The sequence below is a fragment of the Cervus canadensis genome, chromosome 1, assembly GCF_019320065.1.
Source record: "Cervus canadensis isolate Bull #8, Minnesota chromosome 1, ASM1932006v1, whole genome shotgun sequence".
Taxonomy (NCBI): Eukaryota; Metazoa; Chordata; class Mammalia; order Artiodactyla; family Cervidae; genus Cervus; species Cervus canadensis.
The window spans coordinates 32,792,511-32,810,492 of record NC_057386.1 but is presented as its reverse complement, the minus strand read 5'-3'; the positions used below and the strand labels follow the sequence as shown (position 1 = coordinate 32,810,492).

The 17,982-nt window shown below is 49.3% G+C and overlaps 1 protein-coding gene and 8 non-coding genes across 10 annotated transcripts; 5 read left to right on the top strand and 4 right to left on the bottom strand.

Annotated features, from left to right (window-relative positions):
- Window positions 1-172: 172 nt before the first annotated feature.
- TRNAK-UUU lies at window positions 173-245 on the top strand. Its single transcript has one exon. It is a non-coding gene; the product is annotated as a tRNA-Lys (tRNA).
- A 601-nt stretch (window positions 246-846) lies between these two features.
- Window positions 847-918, top strand: TRNAQ-CUG. The gene has a single exon. It is a non-coding gene; the product is annotated as a tRNA-Gln (tRNA).
- A 439-nt stretch (window positions 919-1,357) lies between these two features.
- TRNAL-UAG lies at window positions 1,358-1,439 on the bottom strand. Its single transcript has one exon. It is a non-coding gene; the product is annotated as a tRNA-Leu (tRNA).
- A 174-nt stretch (window positions 1,440-1,613) lies between these two features.
- HES7 (hes family bHLH transcription factor 7) lies at window positions 1,614-6,601 on the bottom strand. 2 transcript variants are annotated; one of them, XM_043475419.1, is made up of 6 exons: window positions 6,554-6,601; window positions 6,104-6,169; window positions 5,030-5,749; window positions 4,028-4,123; window positions 3,368-3,455; window positions 1,614-3,048 (listed from the first exon to the last, which is right to left on the bottom strand). In XM_043475419.1, exons 3-6 carry the CDS (start codon window positions 5,069-5,071, stop codon window positions 2,600-2,602), a joined length of 675 nt encoding a protein of 224 aa, XP_043331354.1. In that variant the 5' UTR covers window positions 5,072-5,749; window positions 6,104-6,169; window positions 6,554-6,601; the 3' UTR covers window positions 1,614-2,599. The 2 variants fall into 2 exon arrangements, with proteins under 2 accessions (XP_043331354.1, XP_043331444.1); XM_043475509.1 differs by having other exon boundaries at window positions 2,149-3,030.
- On the top strand, window positions 1,943-2,029 carry TRNAR-UCU. The gene is given in 2 exon segments: window positions 1,943-1,979; window positions 1,994-2,029. It is a non-coding gene; the product is annotated as a tRNA-Arg (tRNA).
- Window positions 6,602-6,760: 159 nt separating the features above from the next.
- On the top strand, window positions 6,761-6,831 carry TRNAG-GCC. Its single transcript has one exon. It is a non-coding gene; the product is annotated as a tRNA-Gly (tRNA).
- Window positions 6,832-12,174: 5,343 nt separating this feature from the next.
- Window positions 12,175-12,283, top strand: LOC122425309. Its single transcript, XR_006264816.1, has one exon. It is a non-coding gene; the product is annotated as a U6 spliceosomal RNA (small nuclear RNA).
- A 4,548-nt stretch (window positions 12,284-16,831) lies between these two features.
- Window positions 16,832-16,913, bottom strand: TRNAS-CGA. The gene has a single exon. It is a non-coding gene; the product is annotated as a tRNA-Ser (tRNA).
- A 428-nt stretch (window positions 16,914-17,341) lies between these two features.
- Window positions 17,342-17,415, bottom strand: TRNAT-AGU. The gene has a single exon. It is a non-coding gene; the product is annotated as a tRNA-Thr (tRNA).
- Window positions 17,416-17,982: the final 567 nt, after the last annotated feature.

Genomic DNA, 17,982 nt, shown 5'->3' with positions numbered 1-17,982 from the left:
CTAACTCTTGCTGTGCTGAGGAGGTTCCGATAAAAAGCAATCACTGGCCGCTGGCTTCACCTGCTTTCTGTCGGTTTCTTCTGGAGTCCCCTGCGTGCATGCATAGCACGTGCGCGTTGTTGTGCGATGAGTACAAAACTCTTATAGAAAGTAGAACGAACTTCACGGGAGAGCCCGGATAGCTCAGTCGGTAGAGCATCAGACTTTTAATCTGAGGGTCCAGGGTTCAAGTCCCTGTTCGGGCGACTTCTTTTTCTCTACTGGTGCAGATTTTTCGGTATCGTAAATATTTGTATTCTTTCGAACATAACAGAAGAAAAGAATAATGCAAGTTATTCTTCGGTGTTAAGAGGAAACGGAATTAAAGTGCATCCGAGTTTTCTTCAGAAGGCAGAAGGAACGACAGTGGAGTAAGAGCAGAGCTGTTTTAGAGCCGTGCATATGCGAGCCATACGTGTGAATTTAATTTTACTAGGAGCCACACGTTATCAGAAGAGTAAAGAAATAGCTGAAATAAAAAAAAAAAGAAATAGCTGAAATTATTTTTTGAAATTAATTTTAGTAAAATTTTATTTAACCCAATATATCCTGTCTTATTTTGTCATGTAATCAATATTTTAAAATTATTAATGAAATTCAAACTTTTTTCATATTGTCGTTTAATTACGGTGTGTATTTATAATGAAAGCACATTTAGATTCATATTTCAGGTGCTTGATAGTGGTACTCATCTTATCCAACAACTCCGTTCATTTTGCTTTGTCTCCTGAGTGGCAAAGCAGCGAGAAGCAGACTAGGAAGTTTGATAATATATACATAGTCTCTGAAAAACATTCGCGTGTGGTCGGTTCCATGGTGTAATGGTTAGCACTCTGGACTCTGAATCCAGCGATCCGAGTTCAAATCTCGGTGGAACCTTTATGTTTTGTTTTCACTCCATACCAGTGTTAATACCAGTATTATTCATGAGTTTTGTGTATGATATTCTCTTATGTTCTGAAAGGATCTGAAAGAAAATTAAGTTGGATCTTACCTTTTGAGATTTCCAGACTAGATAATTCGAGCTTCTACCACGCCGTTAGGAGAATTTGCAGAGTCACTTCAATATATAGCAAATTGCACTAGTTTTGAATATTATCTTATGACATGTCAAAGCGGAGATCGATAATGGAGATCCGAGATTTTTTTTTTTAGAAGTTTCCATTGTGTATTAATCTGGGGCTGGGATGCAGACTTAAGTTCTGTCTGAAATACAAGTTGGTGAGACCGCTACCAAGAGTTTTCATAAAACTAAATTATATTCTAGAAGGAATTTCCTGAATGGTGCTTAGACCTGAGAGAAAAAAAAACTCTGGTCTGGCAGCGGTGGGATTCGAACCCACGCCTCCGAAGAGACTGGAGCCTAAATCCAGCGCCTTAGACCGCTCGGCCACGCTACCTGCGTGGGGGACAGCCATTCTCACAGTCCTCCTAAGAGACTAGAAGAGAGGCGGTGGTACTACGAATGATTGTGCTAAATTGGCTGCTTTTCTTAGAATTATGGATATTCCTTCGGACAGCAGAACAGAAGGTGACAACGCAGACAGACCAGAAGAAACAAAGGTACACAAAAATTAACAACAAAACCAGTTTATTCTTACGGGTGGGGCCACATCCGGGAGTGGGGTGCGCCTGAACTAGAAGCATTCCCCAAACCTGCAGCTGGAGCTCCACACTCGCTCGCTGGCTCATATTCCGTTGCGCTGTTTCCTCCACGCTTGTGCGCCCTCACTCCCACTTCGCTCACACGCTTTGCGCACGCTACCTCTCCCAAGGAGTCCTCTGAGGTCCAAACCGCGCGCTCCTGTCACGCCCCACCCAATTCCCTCACAACCCTCCCCCTCCCCCCGCCCTTTTCCCATTCTAGTACCCGTAAGCTGTCGGACGCTGCCGCCCGCCAGGTGGCTCTGTGGCGCAATGGATAGCGCATTGGACTTCTAGTGACGAAAGAGCGATTCAAAGGTTGTGGGTTCGAATCCCACCAGAGTCGATTTTATTTCATTGTTTTTTTCTTTTCCTCTTTATCCGGCTTTTTCTTAAAAGGCTCCCACCCTTCTCCCCCTACCCTATTTCAGTGTTTTCCAGCTGGTTTCAGTTCCCACCTCAGCCTACGCTCTGCTCTCTTTTTTTACTTACCTGTCTGCCCCGGGGCTCGGGCCGAGGAGAGCAGGACTGGGGGCGGGAAACAGAAGGGGAGGGAAAGTGGGCGTGGACGCCGAGATAAAGGCAGGCCCCTTGGCTCGGGGACACACGGGGATTTGATAACCACTTTATTCCATGCACTAGGGACTCGGGAAGGGACTGGGGCTGGGCTGGGGGCAGAGGGTACAATCCTAGACGCCGGGGGTGGGGGTGGGGGGCAGGGAGAAGGGACAGGAACCAGGGAAATATATATTTATATAGATACTCTAATATAAACCACATCTCACCCGCGCGCGGCGCCCGCGCGCCCCGCCACCCTCCCCAACACCTCACCCGGACGCCCGGGTCCCTCCGCTGCCCTCGGGCTGGAGTCTCTACCCCTCCCCCCAGCCCCCGCCCCCACCCCACCCCTCAAAGCTCAGGGCCAAGGTCTCCAGAAAGCGGGCGGCGGGGGCGGCGGGGCCTTGGGCTCCCCGTCTTGTCTGTGAGGCGGCGGCGGCGGCAGCAGTCCGGTGAGGGGGGCCGGCGCGCCGGAATCACCGGCTCGAGGGGAGCAGGGGGACGGGGACCGCGCGCAGCGCGGGCTGGGGGGGCCCTTGTGAACTGGGGGGCGCTGGTGGAGCGCGGGGCCGGGCGCTGGGGCGGCGGGGTCCAGCGGTAGGCGCGGCGCGGGGGGCCTGGGCTCTCCCGGTTCCGGCCGGGGCGGCTTGGGGCGCAGGTAACCGTGCAGCGCGGAGAAGAGCTGGGCGCGCGCGGCCGGGCTGGCGTCTTGCGCGAAGGCCGCCAAGCGGAGCAGGCACTCGCGGAATCCCGACAAGTAGCAGCTGGCGAGCGCCTCGGCGTCCTGGGCTGGGGATCGGGGAACCCCTGAAGGTGCGGCCGGCGGGAGGACCGGCGGGCGGGGCAGGGGGTCCCATCGGGGGAGAGGGAAGGGGCGGGGCGCAGAGATACCGAAGCCGGACAGGCGCAGAGACAGAGACAGGAAGCCAGATGGACAGACAGAGGGAGAAGAAGAGGGAGACACAGAGACAGACACGCGCGGGTGTTATTATTAACCTCGCCTCGGAGCAGAGCCTGCCACTCCCCAAGCCCACCGTCCTCCGCGGGGTCCTCCCCGTCTACCCAGACCCGGGCCCCAGTGAAACCCCCCACTCCCTCCCTCCGCTGCCCCACCCCCGCGCTGTACCCGGGGGCTCCACCCGGCTTCGCTCCCTCAAGTAGCCCACGGCGAACTCCAGTATCTCTGCTTTCTCCAGCTTCGGGTTCCGGAGGTTCTACAGATGGGAGGGGAGGGCGCAGAGACAGAAAGGGGTGGGGAGAGAGGGGGAAAGTGGCAGGGGGAAGAAGGGAGGGGGATGCGGGAGCTGGGGGTGCCCCCGGATCGCGTTTGCGCGCGGACCGTAGAGTGCGCTACGGAACACCGAGTGGAGATGACCAAGAACGGTCCTGGCCCACCCTGAGACGAAACTGTCCAAACCGAGGGGATGAAACCAACCCACAGTGCGAGGGAGGGGATTTGAACAGCAAACCTAGGGAGTGAAATTAACCACCCCGCTACCTATGTTGGGGAGGGGTCGGAGGTGGGGGAGAGGAAGGAGAATTTACAGACCCAAAGATTGAAACTGACTGACCCTGCGAGTGAAATTTAGAGCCAGGTGTTGAAACTTGCAGACCCGAGGGGTAGCGATGAAGATCGCGTTCTGAGAGCGGGAAAGGGGGCTGGGCTGGAATTCCAAGGTCCCTTGGGGTCAGGGTCTCCAAATCAGCATATGTCCCTACCAAAGTGGGAAGCCCTGGGACGCGAGGACGGAATGTCTAGGGGCCGGGTGATGGCAGAAGAACTGACCTGGTCCCGGGTCCGCTCCAGCAGCAGCAGCCTCAGTTCTTCCAGGCTGCGGTTGATGCGGTCCCGGCGCCGCTTCTCCACAAGCGGCTTCAGCATCTGCGACCAGCAGGAAAGGGAGAGCGGGGCCGACCCGACCGAGACTCAGCGCGGCCGCGGGGGCGTCGGGATCCCGCCGCTGGGATAGGCCGGCCTCCACCCCTTCCCCAAGACCCCAGAGAGCCTAGGGCCAGGCCCATTCGCCCCTCTCCAATCCCCCTCCCAAGGCCCCTGGAGTGAATTTCTGTAGCTCGCCTCCTCTCTCTCCCGGGTCTTCTGCTTTCTCCTCTCTCACTCTTGTCCTCCCTCCTCCCCTCTCTGTGTCTTTTTTCCTCCTCCTCCTTTCTCTCTACGTCTCCGTCTCGTGCAGTCTTTCTCTGTCTCAGTGGAGAACTTTGGGGGCCCTCTTTGCGCCCAGACGCTTGGGCCGCAAGGTGCCGGGCTGAGCTGGCGGCCCTGAGTGTAGAAAGGGAGACACCCAGCGCGCCCGCGCCTCCTCCTCTCCCTCTAACCCGTCTGTGCGGTCACCCTTTTCCACTGGTTCTGAAGTCTTCCACCCGGGTTCGGGCCTCTGGAACCTTCTCTTACAAGGCTGCATTGGGCCAGCGCCCTCTCACAGCCCGCGTGGAGCGAGTGCCCATCCTCTCCGGTTTTTGTTTAACCCTCCTCCCTTAACTCTGTGCTCCTCCTGCTTATTTTACTCAAATTCTGCCGCCGCCCACCCCAAGCCCTCGAAGGCACAAGGTGTCAACTGCCATCACCCACACCCAGACCTCTGCCTCTGCCGCCCACCCAGTTACAGCTCTGAGGCTGACCCCTTCTCCACAGTTTGCCGCTTCCTCCCCAGCCCCTGGCTCCTCGGGTCCACCCTTGCAGCCCCGCGTCTCCAGCCTCTTCCCAGACCCTCAGGGACCCTGTCCTCTCCTCAGTCCAGGGACCTCTGCTCCCTCCCCGCCCTCCTCTCACCTTGGGGCCGTCCCTATTCTCGGCTCGATCCCGGGTGACCATCGCTCCTCCGGACCCTAGTGTGGACCGAGTCTCCGCTCTCCTTGAGTCTTATATCTCGCAGGCCCCGAGTAGGGGGGAGGTTAGGACCCGGGCCCGCCCCTTCAGGATCCCACAGGACTCGACCCCGGGCACGAGGCTCCCGGAAAGGGGAGGGGCACAAGGGGGAGGAGGAAAGGTGGAAATGGCCTGGGAGTGTGGGAAATGAGGGGCCGGTGCGGCACCGGCTGGTTTAAGGACCATAAGGCTGTATAATGAGGCGGGAACCTAGGTGAAGGGAAGTTATTAGAGGAAGAGGGAGTTGGAGTAATTTGGGGACAGAACTCAGGAAGGGAGTTCAGAGTTCCCCCACCCCGCACCCATTCATTATTTCAGCTTTCTTGGGAGCTCACTGTACCCCCACTAACACTGAAATAAAAAGTTAGCACCCCTCAGCCCCTGAGCTGGATCCTATACACCTTTCTCCCCAAAGTCACCTCCTACTTGGGATAGTGAGTCACCTGAGTGTGCTGGCTGGATCTAATTCACCAGGGACTTTGTCTGGAGGTGGAAGAAGCTCTGTGCGATCTAAGTCAGTCATGTTCAGTTCCCCCAACATCTATGCACTCATTGTGACCACTGGGCACTGGTCTAGGCTGGGACCCTTCATGCTGAGATATAGGCTGGAGGCCTGGTTTATCCCTGCAAGTTCCAGTGGAAGAGGATTGTTGTCAAGTAGCTATTTTAGAAGGACGGTGAAGTAGGTGCCCAGGGAAAGGGTCATCATGAGGGATGGCTAGACTGGGGCAGGGGGAAGCCTCATGGAAGAGGTAGGGAGGCTTTGAAGCACTGGTGGAAAGGTCTTTCCAGTTAGAAGGATTTGATTAAAAACTAATCAGAGAAGATGCAGGCCCAGGGCTGCCAGGTCATCACCTGACACAAGTGTGCTCTGGGGTTCTTCACTCCTCCGAACCTCTCGTGATTATAGTGGAGCAAAGAGCGGGCAGTTTTCTTTAAAATATAAAAAAGGGAACAAAAAAAGGGATCAACACCCACCTCAAACCAAGAGCATGACACTCTGCGGAATGATGCCTGAGACTTGGAGACTTCAGGACAAAGTGCCTGAGAAGATAAAATCAGAGATTTAACGGGTCGGCAAGAACGCCAGGGAGGGACACAAAACAGGGTTGCAGACTGAGTCAGAAGACAGCTTCGCAGTCAGAGACGGATGGGGCTCCTCCGAGCCCTCCCAGCTCCCTTCCACAACTTGGTTTTTTCACGGAGCCTGCCTTGGCAAAGTCCGAGCTAGAGGAGCGCAGACCTTGGGGAGGGCGCTCCCATTTGCAGTCAGGAAGCCCAGCACAAGCCACCTCCCGCTACCTGAGCCAAATGGGAGCGCAGATGTATGGCCTCAGAAGCCCCCGCTGCCCCCCTCCTTGGGAACCTGGGCTCGGGCTGAGTTTTTGTCACCTGCACGCGAGGCTCGGGGCCCCGGGCAGTTCGCACCTGGGTGTGGGGCCGCCCCTGGCCATATGGGGCGACTTTATGGCCGGGTGACCGGATCCAGGCGGAAGGAAGGATGACTCGGGGCTCCACCCACGTCTACTATTGGGACTGTTCCTCTGCCCTGCCCCTGGCAAGAAAGTCAGTTGAAGATGGTCGCCACGATGCTTTACAGGATGAGATAGATCCACCAGGCCCCAGCGCATGCCTGCATTGGTGGTTCAGTGGTAGAATTCTCGCCTGCCACGCGGGAGGCCCGGGTTCGATTCCCGGCCAATGCATCAGTTTGTTTGTTTTTTTTTCTCCTTTCCCCCAAAGATGTCTGTATTTCTTTCTTTTTTTTTTTATTTCTTGTTTAAGATTTCTACCAAATATTAATATTTAACTTTTAAACTTTGTGTGAAAGTATGAGACTTTGGGTCCAGAGCCTGATTCCGAACGTCCTCACACTCCCATCCTCCCAGCCTGGGATCCGGCTGTCCACACCGCTCCTTCTACCCCCCACTTCCCCGCCCGCACCTCCGCAGGCGTGACCCTGAGAAAGGACCGCGCGATGGGATCCCTGCCCCGGGGGTCCTTTCAGCCCTCCGCGGGGGAGGCGCGAGGTCGTCCCTGCCCTCAAGTTCTAAGACCCTGGCTTTTCTTTCCTTTCCTCTTCCTCGCCCTTTCTCTTATTTTCTATACTCTGGAACCCGGTTTCTTATTTCTAAGTCCACGGTCACGGCATTTTTTTGTCCCGCCATCTTTCAGCGTCTCTGTCTCCGTCTTTTTCACATTCTTTCCAGGTCTCCTGACTTCTGCGCTGGGTCTCTCTGGGTCTTGCGTGGTCTCTACATGTCTGGCTCCGGGTCTCCCTGGTCTCTGGGATGGTCCCTCCAGGACTCCGTGGCCGCTCGGCCGTCTGCGCTCCCACGCTCCGGCCATCCCCTGGGAAGCTCGCTCACACCTCCAGGTTCCTGCCACTCCCCGCCCGCCTCTTCCCGGCCGCTTTGATCCCGCACGCGTCGGGTCAGCAGGTGGCCGGGCTCCCGCCGACTGCCGCGGCCACTTGTGAGTGAGGGCAGGGGGCCGGGTCCCTCGGGCTCCGGCGCTGGCTTTCCTCCGGCTTCCCCCGCCCTCGACTTCCCTCCGCGCCCCTCCTCCTGACACGGGCTCAGGCTGCTGCGGGCCCGCGTCTCTGGGCCACTGAATCTGGGGTCTGCATCTTGTCTGTGTTGGTCCCTCTCTCAGGAACTCGCCCGCAGTCCGTGTCTGTCTCTGGATCCTGACTCCAGTCTCATCTTCATCTGGGCTAGGCTCGAAGTCTTCCTTTTCCATCGCTGGATTGTGTGAGCGACTGGGAATGCTCTCTTCTCAGTTCTAATCCATGACAGTGGCCCCTAGAAGAAAACTCTACAACAGTCTGGGCATTTGTATGTCTATGTGAGCAGCCCCTGTACTCAATCACAAAGCTGCTATTTCTGGCGTGCCTCTTGTGCACCAAGTGTTATTAGGCATTGAGGGTACCTTGGATCTGAACTCTCCTGTTACTTACATTATGGTGGGGGGAGGGGAAACAGAAAATGACTAAGAAAACAGAAAGTAATATAAGATGGCGATGAGGGTGGGGGAGGGGCAGCCCCGTCCTGGCAATGACTTGAGAGTGCAGGGCTAGTTTACTCTGGTGATCATATAATAGGGAAAATTTTGTGTTCTGTGACAACTTAATCACCAAAGGGATGTTGCCTAAGCTTAAGTTACACATAATGGCCCATCTTTGGGAGTCCTGCCTCCCAGGTAATGAGCATTAAGTTAAAATACCTTTGTTTAGCTCCCAGGAAACATCCTGACCTGGACTGCCTGTCAGCGCCTGCAGGAAGAAATTAACACAGTCTTGACCAAAACCAATACATGTTTAACTTTATTTCTTCCCCTTTTTGGTATACAAGAAGCCTGAATTCTAACTCAGGCCAGATGGTTCTTTGAAACAGGAGTCCACCATCTCCTTGGTCTGCTGGCTCTCCAAGCAAAGTAGTTATTCCTCTCCCCCTAACAACTGTCTCTCTCTCTCTCTTTTTTTTTAACTGTCTCTCATTTTATTGGCTTGTAGCTACAAGCAGTGGGAGCTTCGACTTGGTAAGCCAGTCAAGAACCTTGCTGATCATGGCCACCTGGGCTTGGTTGGGGAATCCTCCAGTAAGCTGCCAGGACCGACTGTCCAGAGGATCTGCCCTTCAGAATTCCCTGGGACAGTATGGAGTGCCCCAGCACTTGACAGCGGAATGGACAGTTGAGAGCTAGTAGGCTCCATACTGTTGGGTAAGTCATTCTGGTGTCTACAGCCAGAAACCTTATTTCCTCTTTCTTTGGGACTTTTTCTCTGGAATACGCCAGTTTGTTTTGTATTTTAGTAAGTACCTTGTTAGTGAGAGGCAAGTGTTGTTGCAACTTTTACCTGGTTTGTGAACTGATTCCTTAGTTTCTTTGGATGCTAGCATTTTTGTGTGCCATTTGTGGGGGTTTTTTTTTGTCTTGTACTTCTGTATTTTAAAATGGGAGAAGGGACTTCTGGGTAGTCCAGTGGTTAAGAATCTGCCTTGCAATTCAGGGGACACTGGTTTGATCCCTGGTCAGGGCGACTTAGCAGCAGCAGCAGGAAGCTAGGATCCTACATGCCTTGGAGCAACTAAGCCCACTGGCGCACCACAACTACTGAAGCCTGTATGCTACAATGAGTCTTCAGTTCAATTCAGTCACTCAGTCATGTCCGATTCTTTGCGACCCCATGAACCACAGCACACCAGGCCTCCCTGTCCATCACCAACTCCCGGAGTCCACCCAAACCCATGTCAATTGAGTTGGTGATGCCATCCAACCATCTCATTCTCTGTCATCCCCTTTTCCTCCTGCCCTCAATCTTTCTTAGCATCAGGGTCTTTTCAAATGACTCAGCTCTTTGCATCAGGTGGCCAAAGTATTGGAGTTTCAGCTTCAGCATCAGTCCTTCCAATGAACACCCAGGACTGATCTCCTTTAGGATGGACTGGTTGGATCTCCTTGAAGTCCAAGGGATTCTCAAGAGTCTTCTCCAACACCACATTCAAAAGCATCAGTTCTTCTGCGCTCAGCTTTCTTTATAGTCCAACTCTCACATCCATACATGACCACTGGAAAAACCTTAACCTTGACTAGATGGACCTTTGTTGACAAAGTAATATTTCTGCTTTTTAATATGCTATCTAGGTTGGTCATAACTTTCCTTCCAAAGAGTAAGCATCTTTTAATTTCATGGCTGCAGTCACCATCTGCAGTGATTTTGGAGCCCAGAAAAATAAAGTCTGCCACTGTTTCTACTGTTTCTCCATCTATTTGCCATGAAGTGATGGGACCAGATGCCATGATCTTAGTTTTCTGAATGTTGAGCTTTAAGTCAACTTTTTCACTTCCTCTTTCACTTTCATCAAGAGGCTCTTTAGTTCTTCTTCACTTTCTGCCATAAGGGTGGTGTCATATGCATATCTGAGGTTATTGATATTTCTCCCAGCAATCTTGATTCCAGCTTGTGCTTCCTCCAGCCCAGCGTTTCTCATGATGTACTCTGCATATAAGTTAAATAAGCAGGGTGACAATATGCAGCCTTGACGTACTCCTTTTCCTATTTGGAACCAGTCTGTTGTTCCATGTCCAGTTCTAACTGTTGCTTCCTGACCTGCATACAGGTTTCTCAAGAGGCAGGTCAGGTGGTCTGCTTTCCCATCTCTTTCAGAATTTTCCACAGTTTATAGTTGCAGCCAAATGAATAAAATCAACAATTTTAAAAACATAAAAATAAATAAAATGGGGAATGTTTCAACTATCCCTAAAGAAAGTCCTCTGATGTACATTTTGGATAAATGATCTGATTACAGTCGAGAACTGAGAACTCATGAGTGTGAAGAATCTATTTTACTGAAGCACTTCGTGGCCACAGTACCTGTTAGGGTCTCTAAAAGGGCTTTAGGCACAGTTACCTTGGGCCCCTGCACCAAGTACTGCTACCCTTGCTGTGTTAATTACGTCATCTGCAGTCTCCTGTGTCATTGGTGTATGTAAAACCCCAAGACCAAACTTGAGGGTCTGTTTAGGATTTTCTGTTGTCCTTTGAGTTTTACATTTCGTTTGGTACTGTTTCTCCATTTACAACCAAATTAATTTTGTGATATTTAAAGCTTTTTACTGATGTCAAATGGAAGAAAGTAACAACAGGGGGGAAAAAATCTGTAGAACATTCCCAGAGAGAAGAGAAAAATTCCACGGGGTTCCTAAAATCAGCAAAAGCCCCATCCCAGAATTCAGCCCAGTTGGTTGATGCCAAAGCATCAAGGCATGCTTTGGATAGTTAGAAATGATCAATTGCTATTTATGGTTTTATGGTGGCTGTTCTGGGAAGAAGTAGGGAAGAATGAGAAAATCCTTTATGTGTAAGCATTTGTGCTGTTACATCAGGGAAAATAAGGAAGGGAATGAGAGTGAGAATATGTTACTTCAAACCTTATCTCCTAAAGCCAAGCAAGCTGTCTTAGCCACTCCTTGTGTTATGCCAAAAAATCCACTCATTTTACCACCTTCTGTTCCTGCTGCTGCTAAGTCACTTCACTTGTGTCCGACTCTGTGCAACCCCATAGACGGCAGCCCACCAAGCTCCCCCATCCCTGGGATTCTCTAGGCAAGAACACTAGAGTGGGTTGCCATTTCCTTATCCAATGCATGAAATGAAAAGTGAAAGTGAAGTCGCTCAGTCGTGTCCGACTCTTAGCAGCCCCATGGATTGCAGCCCACAAGGCTCCTCCATCCATGGGATTTTCTAGGCAAGAATACTGGAGTGGGGTGCCATTGCCTTCTCCCCTTCTGTTCCTACCTAGCCCCAATTCCTGACTGGGGCTCAGGACTTCCCCTCCTCATAGGGATCAATTAGGAAATCCTGTGTCTGCAACCCACTCCAGTATTCTTGCCTGGAGAATCCAATGGACAGAGGAGCCTGGCAGGCTGCAGTCCATAAGATCACACAGAGTCAGACACAACTGAAGTGACCTAGCACGCACGCAGGCACGTGTTAGTTTCTGGGGTACAGGGGCTTGGTCTGGTAATATAAGACCCAACAGGGCACCCAGTTTGGGCCAGAAGCCACCCCTGGGGCAAGACGATTTCTCTTAGGTTATCTCATAGTGGGCCTGCAAATGACCAGCTGGCCAGCCTTCTCAGACTTGTTTAGTTGGAAAGATGGGAAGCCTCCTTTATAGGGAGGATCCGCTATACCTGAAGCACACTTGACCCCTGAACCAAACTGGAACCCCAGTGAGAGGAGAAGGGCCTTATGAGAGCACCACTTATTAGTGCATCTGGACAGGGCCTTGCAAAGGGGAACCAAAGAAAAGAGCCTGAACAAAATTCAAGAAATTCAGCAAAACAAACGAAAGCCTTTCTGAATCTTTGGAAAGGATTTATCAGGCCTACAAACATCAAACTATGCAGATCCCAAGGCCCCTGAAAATATTAGAATGGTAAAGTGCCTCAGATATTAGGAGAAACCTGCAGAGATGAGATGGGGCATTTGAAATGAACCCTTCTCAATCGGTAGATGTGTCTTTTACACTGTTTAACAAGAAGTGCATGCTTCGGCAGCACATATACTAAAATTGGAATGATATAGATAAATTAGCATGGCCCCTGTGCAAAAGGATGACAGGCAAATTCAATGAATTTTTTTACTATATTTCAATAATTTTTTTCTTTTTTAAGAAAAGAATAAACTGGGACTTCCCTGGTGGTCCAGTGGCTAAGATTCCTCGTTCCCAGTGCCGGCAACCTGGGTTCAATCCGTAGTCAGGGAACTAGATCCCACAAGCCACAACTAAAGATCGCTCCTGCCACAACTAAGACCTGATGCAGTCAAATAAACAAATTTTTTTAAAAAAAGAATGAATCAAGCAAGCTCATTGCTGGAGGGGAGAGTGTTGCAGCTCCTTTGAGGAGAAAGAAGGTATGAAATGTTTATTTTGGAGAATAGGAAAGCAAGCCTTCTAGGATAGAATAGGATTTCTAGGCAGGTTGCAAGTCCATTTGGGATGTGCCATCAAAAATTACAATTTCAAAGGTGAATTCACCATGAAGCCAATGAAATGTACACTTTTAGGACCCATCACTTAAACACACCTCTCTGAGGGTCCTAGCAACAGGTTCACATGATCATATGCTTCTATAAAATTTGCCAAAATAGATATTTTAACTGCAAATGGTAAAAACTGTGTTTTCACTCCAACTTCCCCTCTGTCACGCAGTCCCCACGTGTTGAAGTGGCTGTGGGCATTTGGGGATATGTAAATTGCTAATTCTGTTACTGTGGTTCCCAGTTACTTCCACACAAAGTTAGCCCAGCCATCTTGGTGTGGGAATGGCTTCCAAGGAAACTCCTGTCACCTGTGCCCACTCACTAGGCTTCCTGCCTTGCAAGTGCAAAGCCAGAGGGCACAGGTGACATGAATGATCCAGGGGCTCTTGTTAACTATAAGTACATGGGTGGTGGAGGAAAAATGAGATTTGAAATATACAAAGTCAGTAGCCAGTCTGTTGAGAGTATTAGAGGTGTAGGCAGGCAATTAGTTAATACCAGTAAGTTATTTTTTCTGGTCTTTGTTTCACTGTAAATATTACTTTTTGTACCTAGTTTAACATTATTTTCTTAAAAAGCTCTCACCCCTGCCCCAAACAGTCATATACACTTCAGGCTGGTTGTGAGACCAGTTGGCCTGGTTGGGTGATTGTTCTCCAGCCATTCCTCCTGGAGGGCATTCCCAAGGGCATTTCCAGGGTCTAAGGGGATGGGATGGGGGTCTCTGGATGACACACCTCCATGTCAGTGCAGGCCTGTGTGCATGTCCTTTTGTGGTTGTGTCTATGTATGAACATAGTGTGTGTATGAGTGTCTGGGCTTCCAGCCTCTTCCTGGGCGCCGGCTTAACACCGGGTAGCATCTGGGCTTGGGGGAGGGGAGCTCGTGTCCCACACGCGCTGGGGCCCTAGGGAGGCGGAGGGGGGAAGGAACGGAGACAGCACAGCTGGCCTAGTGTGGCGCTTCCCCTCCCCCGCTGTGACGTCTTCCCAGGCCTGGGATCCGAGGCGCAGCTCCTCCCTCTTTGTTCTTCAAAGAGCTGGCTGGCTTCCTGGGACCCCCTGGGTCCTGGGAAGGCGGGGGCGGGGACGGGGGCAGTTCCCGGAGGATTGAGACCTGGGGGTTGGGGGTGGGGAAGTAGGAGGCCCAGGCCCCTGGGCCAAGGGAAGAATCAGGAGAGAAGACCTCTGTAGAGCCCCAAACAAAACAGGCAATAATCCCTGGGCTTCTGGGGCACAGGTTCTTGGAAAAACTGTCAAAGGTACATTATACTAAATTTATCATTTGTCAGTTGGTGATAAGAGCTAAAGAGCTAAGTGTAGCAAGAAAGCGGAGTGGAGATTGGGAATTGTGACTTTAAGGCTAAGATCAGGGAAGGACTCAATGAGAAGGTGAAATATAAAGAGGTGAGGCAAAAAAAAAAAGCACGTTGCTTTCCAAATACGAAAAAAAAAAAAAGGTTGCTTTTCAGATACAAAAATAAAGGGTGAGGCCACATGCTACAGGGCCACCTGAGGGAAGAGCATTCAGTCAGATGGACAGGCTGACTAGGACAACCTGCCGGGCTTGTCAAAGGAACAGAGAGCAGCAGGGGGCAGAGTGGGGTTGTCTGGAGTGGAGGTAGCAAGTGCAGGAGTTGTAGGAGGTCAGATCAGAGCCACAAAGTGGGAGGCTGATTATGTAGAACCTTCTAGCCCATTGGAAGTACTTTGTCATCTCAATGTAATGTGAAGCCATTGGAGGACTTTTTCCCCCCTTTTTTGTTTTCGGAAATTTTAATTTTTATATAATTTCAAACTTTCAGAAAAAATACAAATATCATACAAGGATTATACATCAACTATACTTAAATTTAAAAAAAAGGAAAAAGTAAATAAATAAATAAATAAAAATAAATAAAAAATAAAAAAAAGGAATAATACAAGGAACTCTTGTATATGCTCTTCCCAGGTCTATTAATTGTTTACATTTGTTTCATTTGCTTTTTCTTTCCCCTCCAAATATAATATAGGTATAAAATATTTGTTTTCTGAATCCTTTGGGGATAAATAAAAAATATCAAGTCCTTTTGCTTGTTGTTACTCAGTATGTTTTATGAGGACAAGGACATTCGTGGTATAATAGTACAGCTATCAATATCAGGATATTAAAATAAACATAATACCATTATTTAATGCCAGTCCATACTTAAATTTCCTCAAATGTTTCAGTGGTATCTTTTATAACCCCTTTTTCCCAGTTCAGGCTTCTACACTGCATTTAGTTGTTATGGCTCTTCAGTTTCACTTAATCCAGAAAATTCTTGATCTTTAGTTTCTTAATATAATCCTGGAATTCTTTAAAAATTTTATTGAAGTATAATTAATCTACAATGTTGTTTTAATTTCTGCTCTACATCAAAGTGTCTGTTATACATATATGTATTTTTTCATATTCTTTTCCATTATCATTTATCACAGGATATTGAATGTAGTTTTGTACTGTTACAGTAGGACCTTGCTGTTAATCCATCCTACATATAATAGTTTGCATCTACTAATCCCAAAGTTCCAATCCTTCCCTTCCCACTCCTCCTCCCACTTGGCAACCAAGGCTGTTTTCTCTGTCTGTGAGTTTCTGTTTCATAGGTATGTTCATTTGCATTGTATTTTATATTCCATATATAAGTGATATCATATGGTATTATTATTTGTCTTTCTCTTTCTGACTTGACTTAGTATGATAACCAGTAGGTCCATCCATGTTGCTGCAAGTGGCATTATTTCCTTGTTTTTGATGGCTGAGTAATATCCCATTGTATATATACACATCTTCATTATCCATTCATCTGTTGATAGACATTTTTGTTGTTTCCATGTCCTGGCTATTACAAGTAGTGCTACTATGAACATAGAGGAGCATGTATATTTTCAAATTATAGTTTTTTCTGGATAAATGCCCAGAATAGGGATTGTAGGATCATGTGGTAACTCTATTTTTAGTTTTTAAAGGAACCTTTATACTCTTCTCCATAGTGGCTGTACCAATTGACATTTCCACCAGCAGTGGAAAGGAAGGTTACTTTTTCTTCACACTGCCTTCAGCATTTATTATTTGTCGACATTTTGTTGATGGCCATTCTGACCAGAGTGAGGAGATACCTCATTATCATTTTGATATGCATGTCTATAATAATTTGTGATATTGAGCATTTTTTCATGTGCCTTTTGGCCATCTGTATGTCTTCTCTGGAGAAATGCCTGTTTAGATCTTCTACCCATTTTTTGCTTTTATTTTTTCTAAATACTAAACCATATGAGCTATTTGTATATTTTGGAAATCAGTCCCTTGTTGGTTGCATCCTTTACAGATATGTGTCCTGTTCTGTAGGCTATCTTTTTGTCTATGGTTTCTTGTGCTGTGCAAAAGCTTTTAATTAGGTCCCATTTGTTTGTTTTTGTTTTTATTTCCATTACTCTAGGAGAGGAATCCAAAAAGATATTGCTGCAATTTATGTCAAAGAGTGTTCTGCCTATGTTTTCCTCTAGGAGTCTTGGAGTCTCTGTTCTTACATTTAGGTCTTTAATCTAGTTTGAGTTTATTTTTGTAGATGGTGTTAGAGAATGTTCTAATTTCATTATTTTACATGTAGCTGTCCAGTTTTCCCAGAACCACTTATTGAAGCACCACTTTTTTTCCACTGTTCATTCTTACCTCCTTTGTTGTAGATTAATTGACGTAGGTGGGTGGGTTTATTTCTGGGCTTTCTATTCCTATTCCATTTATCTATCTGTTGGTTTTTGTGCCAGTACCATATTGTTTTAATTACCGAATGCCTTTTTAACACAGTGACATGGGAAGTAAAGCAGAAGGAGGCTGATGGGATTCCTGAGAAGAGTCGGAGGGTGAATGGATAGGGAAATGTGATATGATTGCTAATAGCACTGAGAAACCACCTGAGTTTGGAGTTACGAATTCAAATTGGCAGTTAACAGGTTTTTGCAGGACAGAACCTTTGGAGGAGTAGAAGCAGGAGTCTGAGGCCCGCAAGAGAGCGCTCGCGGGCAGATACTGGAATCCCCTAGAGGCTCAAAATAAAACTGGAAACAGCACTAGAAAAATTAATTGCTTCCTCCACCGGAGGTGGCAGTAACATCTGTCCCCAAAAGTACTGACGCTGTGAGCAGGATTCGAACCTGCGCGGGGAGACCCCATTGGATTTCGAGTCCAACGCCTTAACCACTCGGCCATCACAGCCGCGTGCGGCCCAGGGCCTGCGCAACTATAGCTGCCTATCAACACGCCCGTCTCCAGCGAGCACCGCCCTGCTGTCTTGATGTGTCAGTGCGCATGCGCCTGTGAGGCAACGGAAGATGCAGCTTTCCGGTTCTTCCTTCCTAGCCCAAGACACCATGCAAAACGGGCCCAAATCTGAGTCAACATTCGCATATCCTTGTAGGCGGACAAAGGGAGGCCGCTAAACCATGGTTCATGAAAGCTAGAGTTGGCCTCCAAATTTGCATTAAAAGTGCACAGGGATGGAAACTCAAATGGCAACGACGGGGCTAGATAAGAATAATCATCTTTGGTAAGCTGCAGTAGAGATGGCGGGGGTGGGGGAGTCCCCTTGGAACTCTGGAAACGTGCTCCCTTCGCAGCAATAATATACTATAGTCAACTACCCCAGGCACCGCTGGGATTCGAACCCAGGATCTCCTGTTTACTAGACAGGCGCTTTAACCAGCTAAGCCACGGCGCCGGCGAGGAGTTGATTGCTTCTAGATATACATCAGCTGTTCATAAGGGGGCACTAAACGAGAAATAACCGGGACAAAGGTTGCCATCAATCTCCAATCACTTATCCTTTCCAAAGTTCTCCCCTTGGCAAGTTCTGAGCCAGACCGTTAACACTCTGCACCAGCTTCCCTTCTCCCACACCGCTGGGATACCAACTCGACTATGAATGACTGCGGGACTCTGTGTCTTAGCCACCTAGACCTGCCTTCTCATTGGGAAAGGGTGTGGGGAGAAGAGGGATGTGGGTCCTCAGGGGAGGGAATAACTCATTCTCACTACTACTTTCCAGGAAGGGGGGGCACACTTCCCCACAAAGAGCCCCCCCCCCGGGGGGGGGAACCCAACCCCCAAACTTCATTCCACAAAGACCTGGTATTTTTTTCCTTTTTGTATTAAAAATAACAGACACGATATCAAAAACACAAATGCCATCGGTAGAGGGTACAGCTGAGAACACCTGGGTCCCACCTGAGGGGCAGCACCAGGGACTCCATGGTCCACCAACCTCCCCCACCCTGGAGCAGCTAGG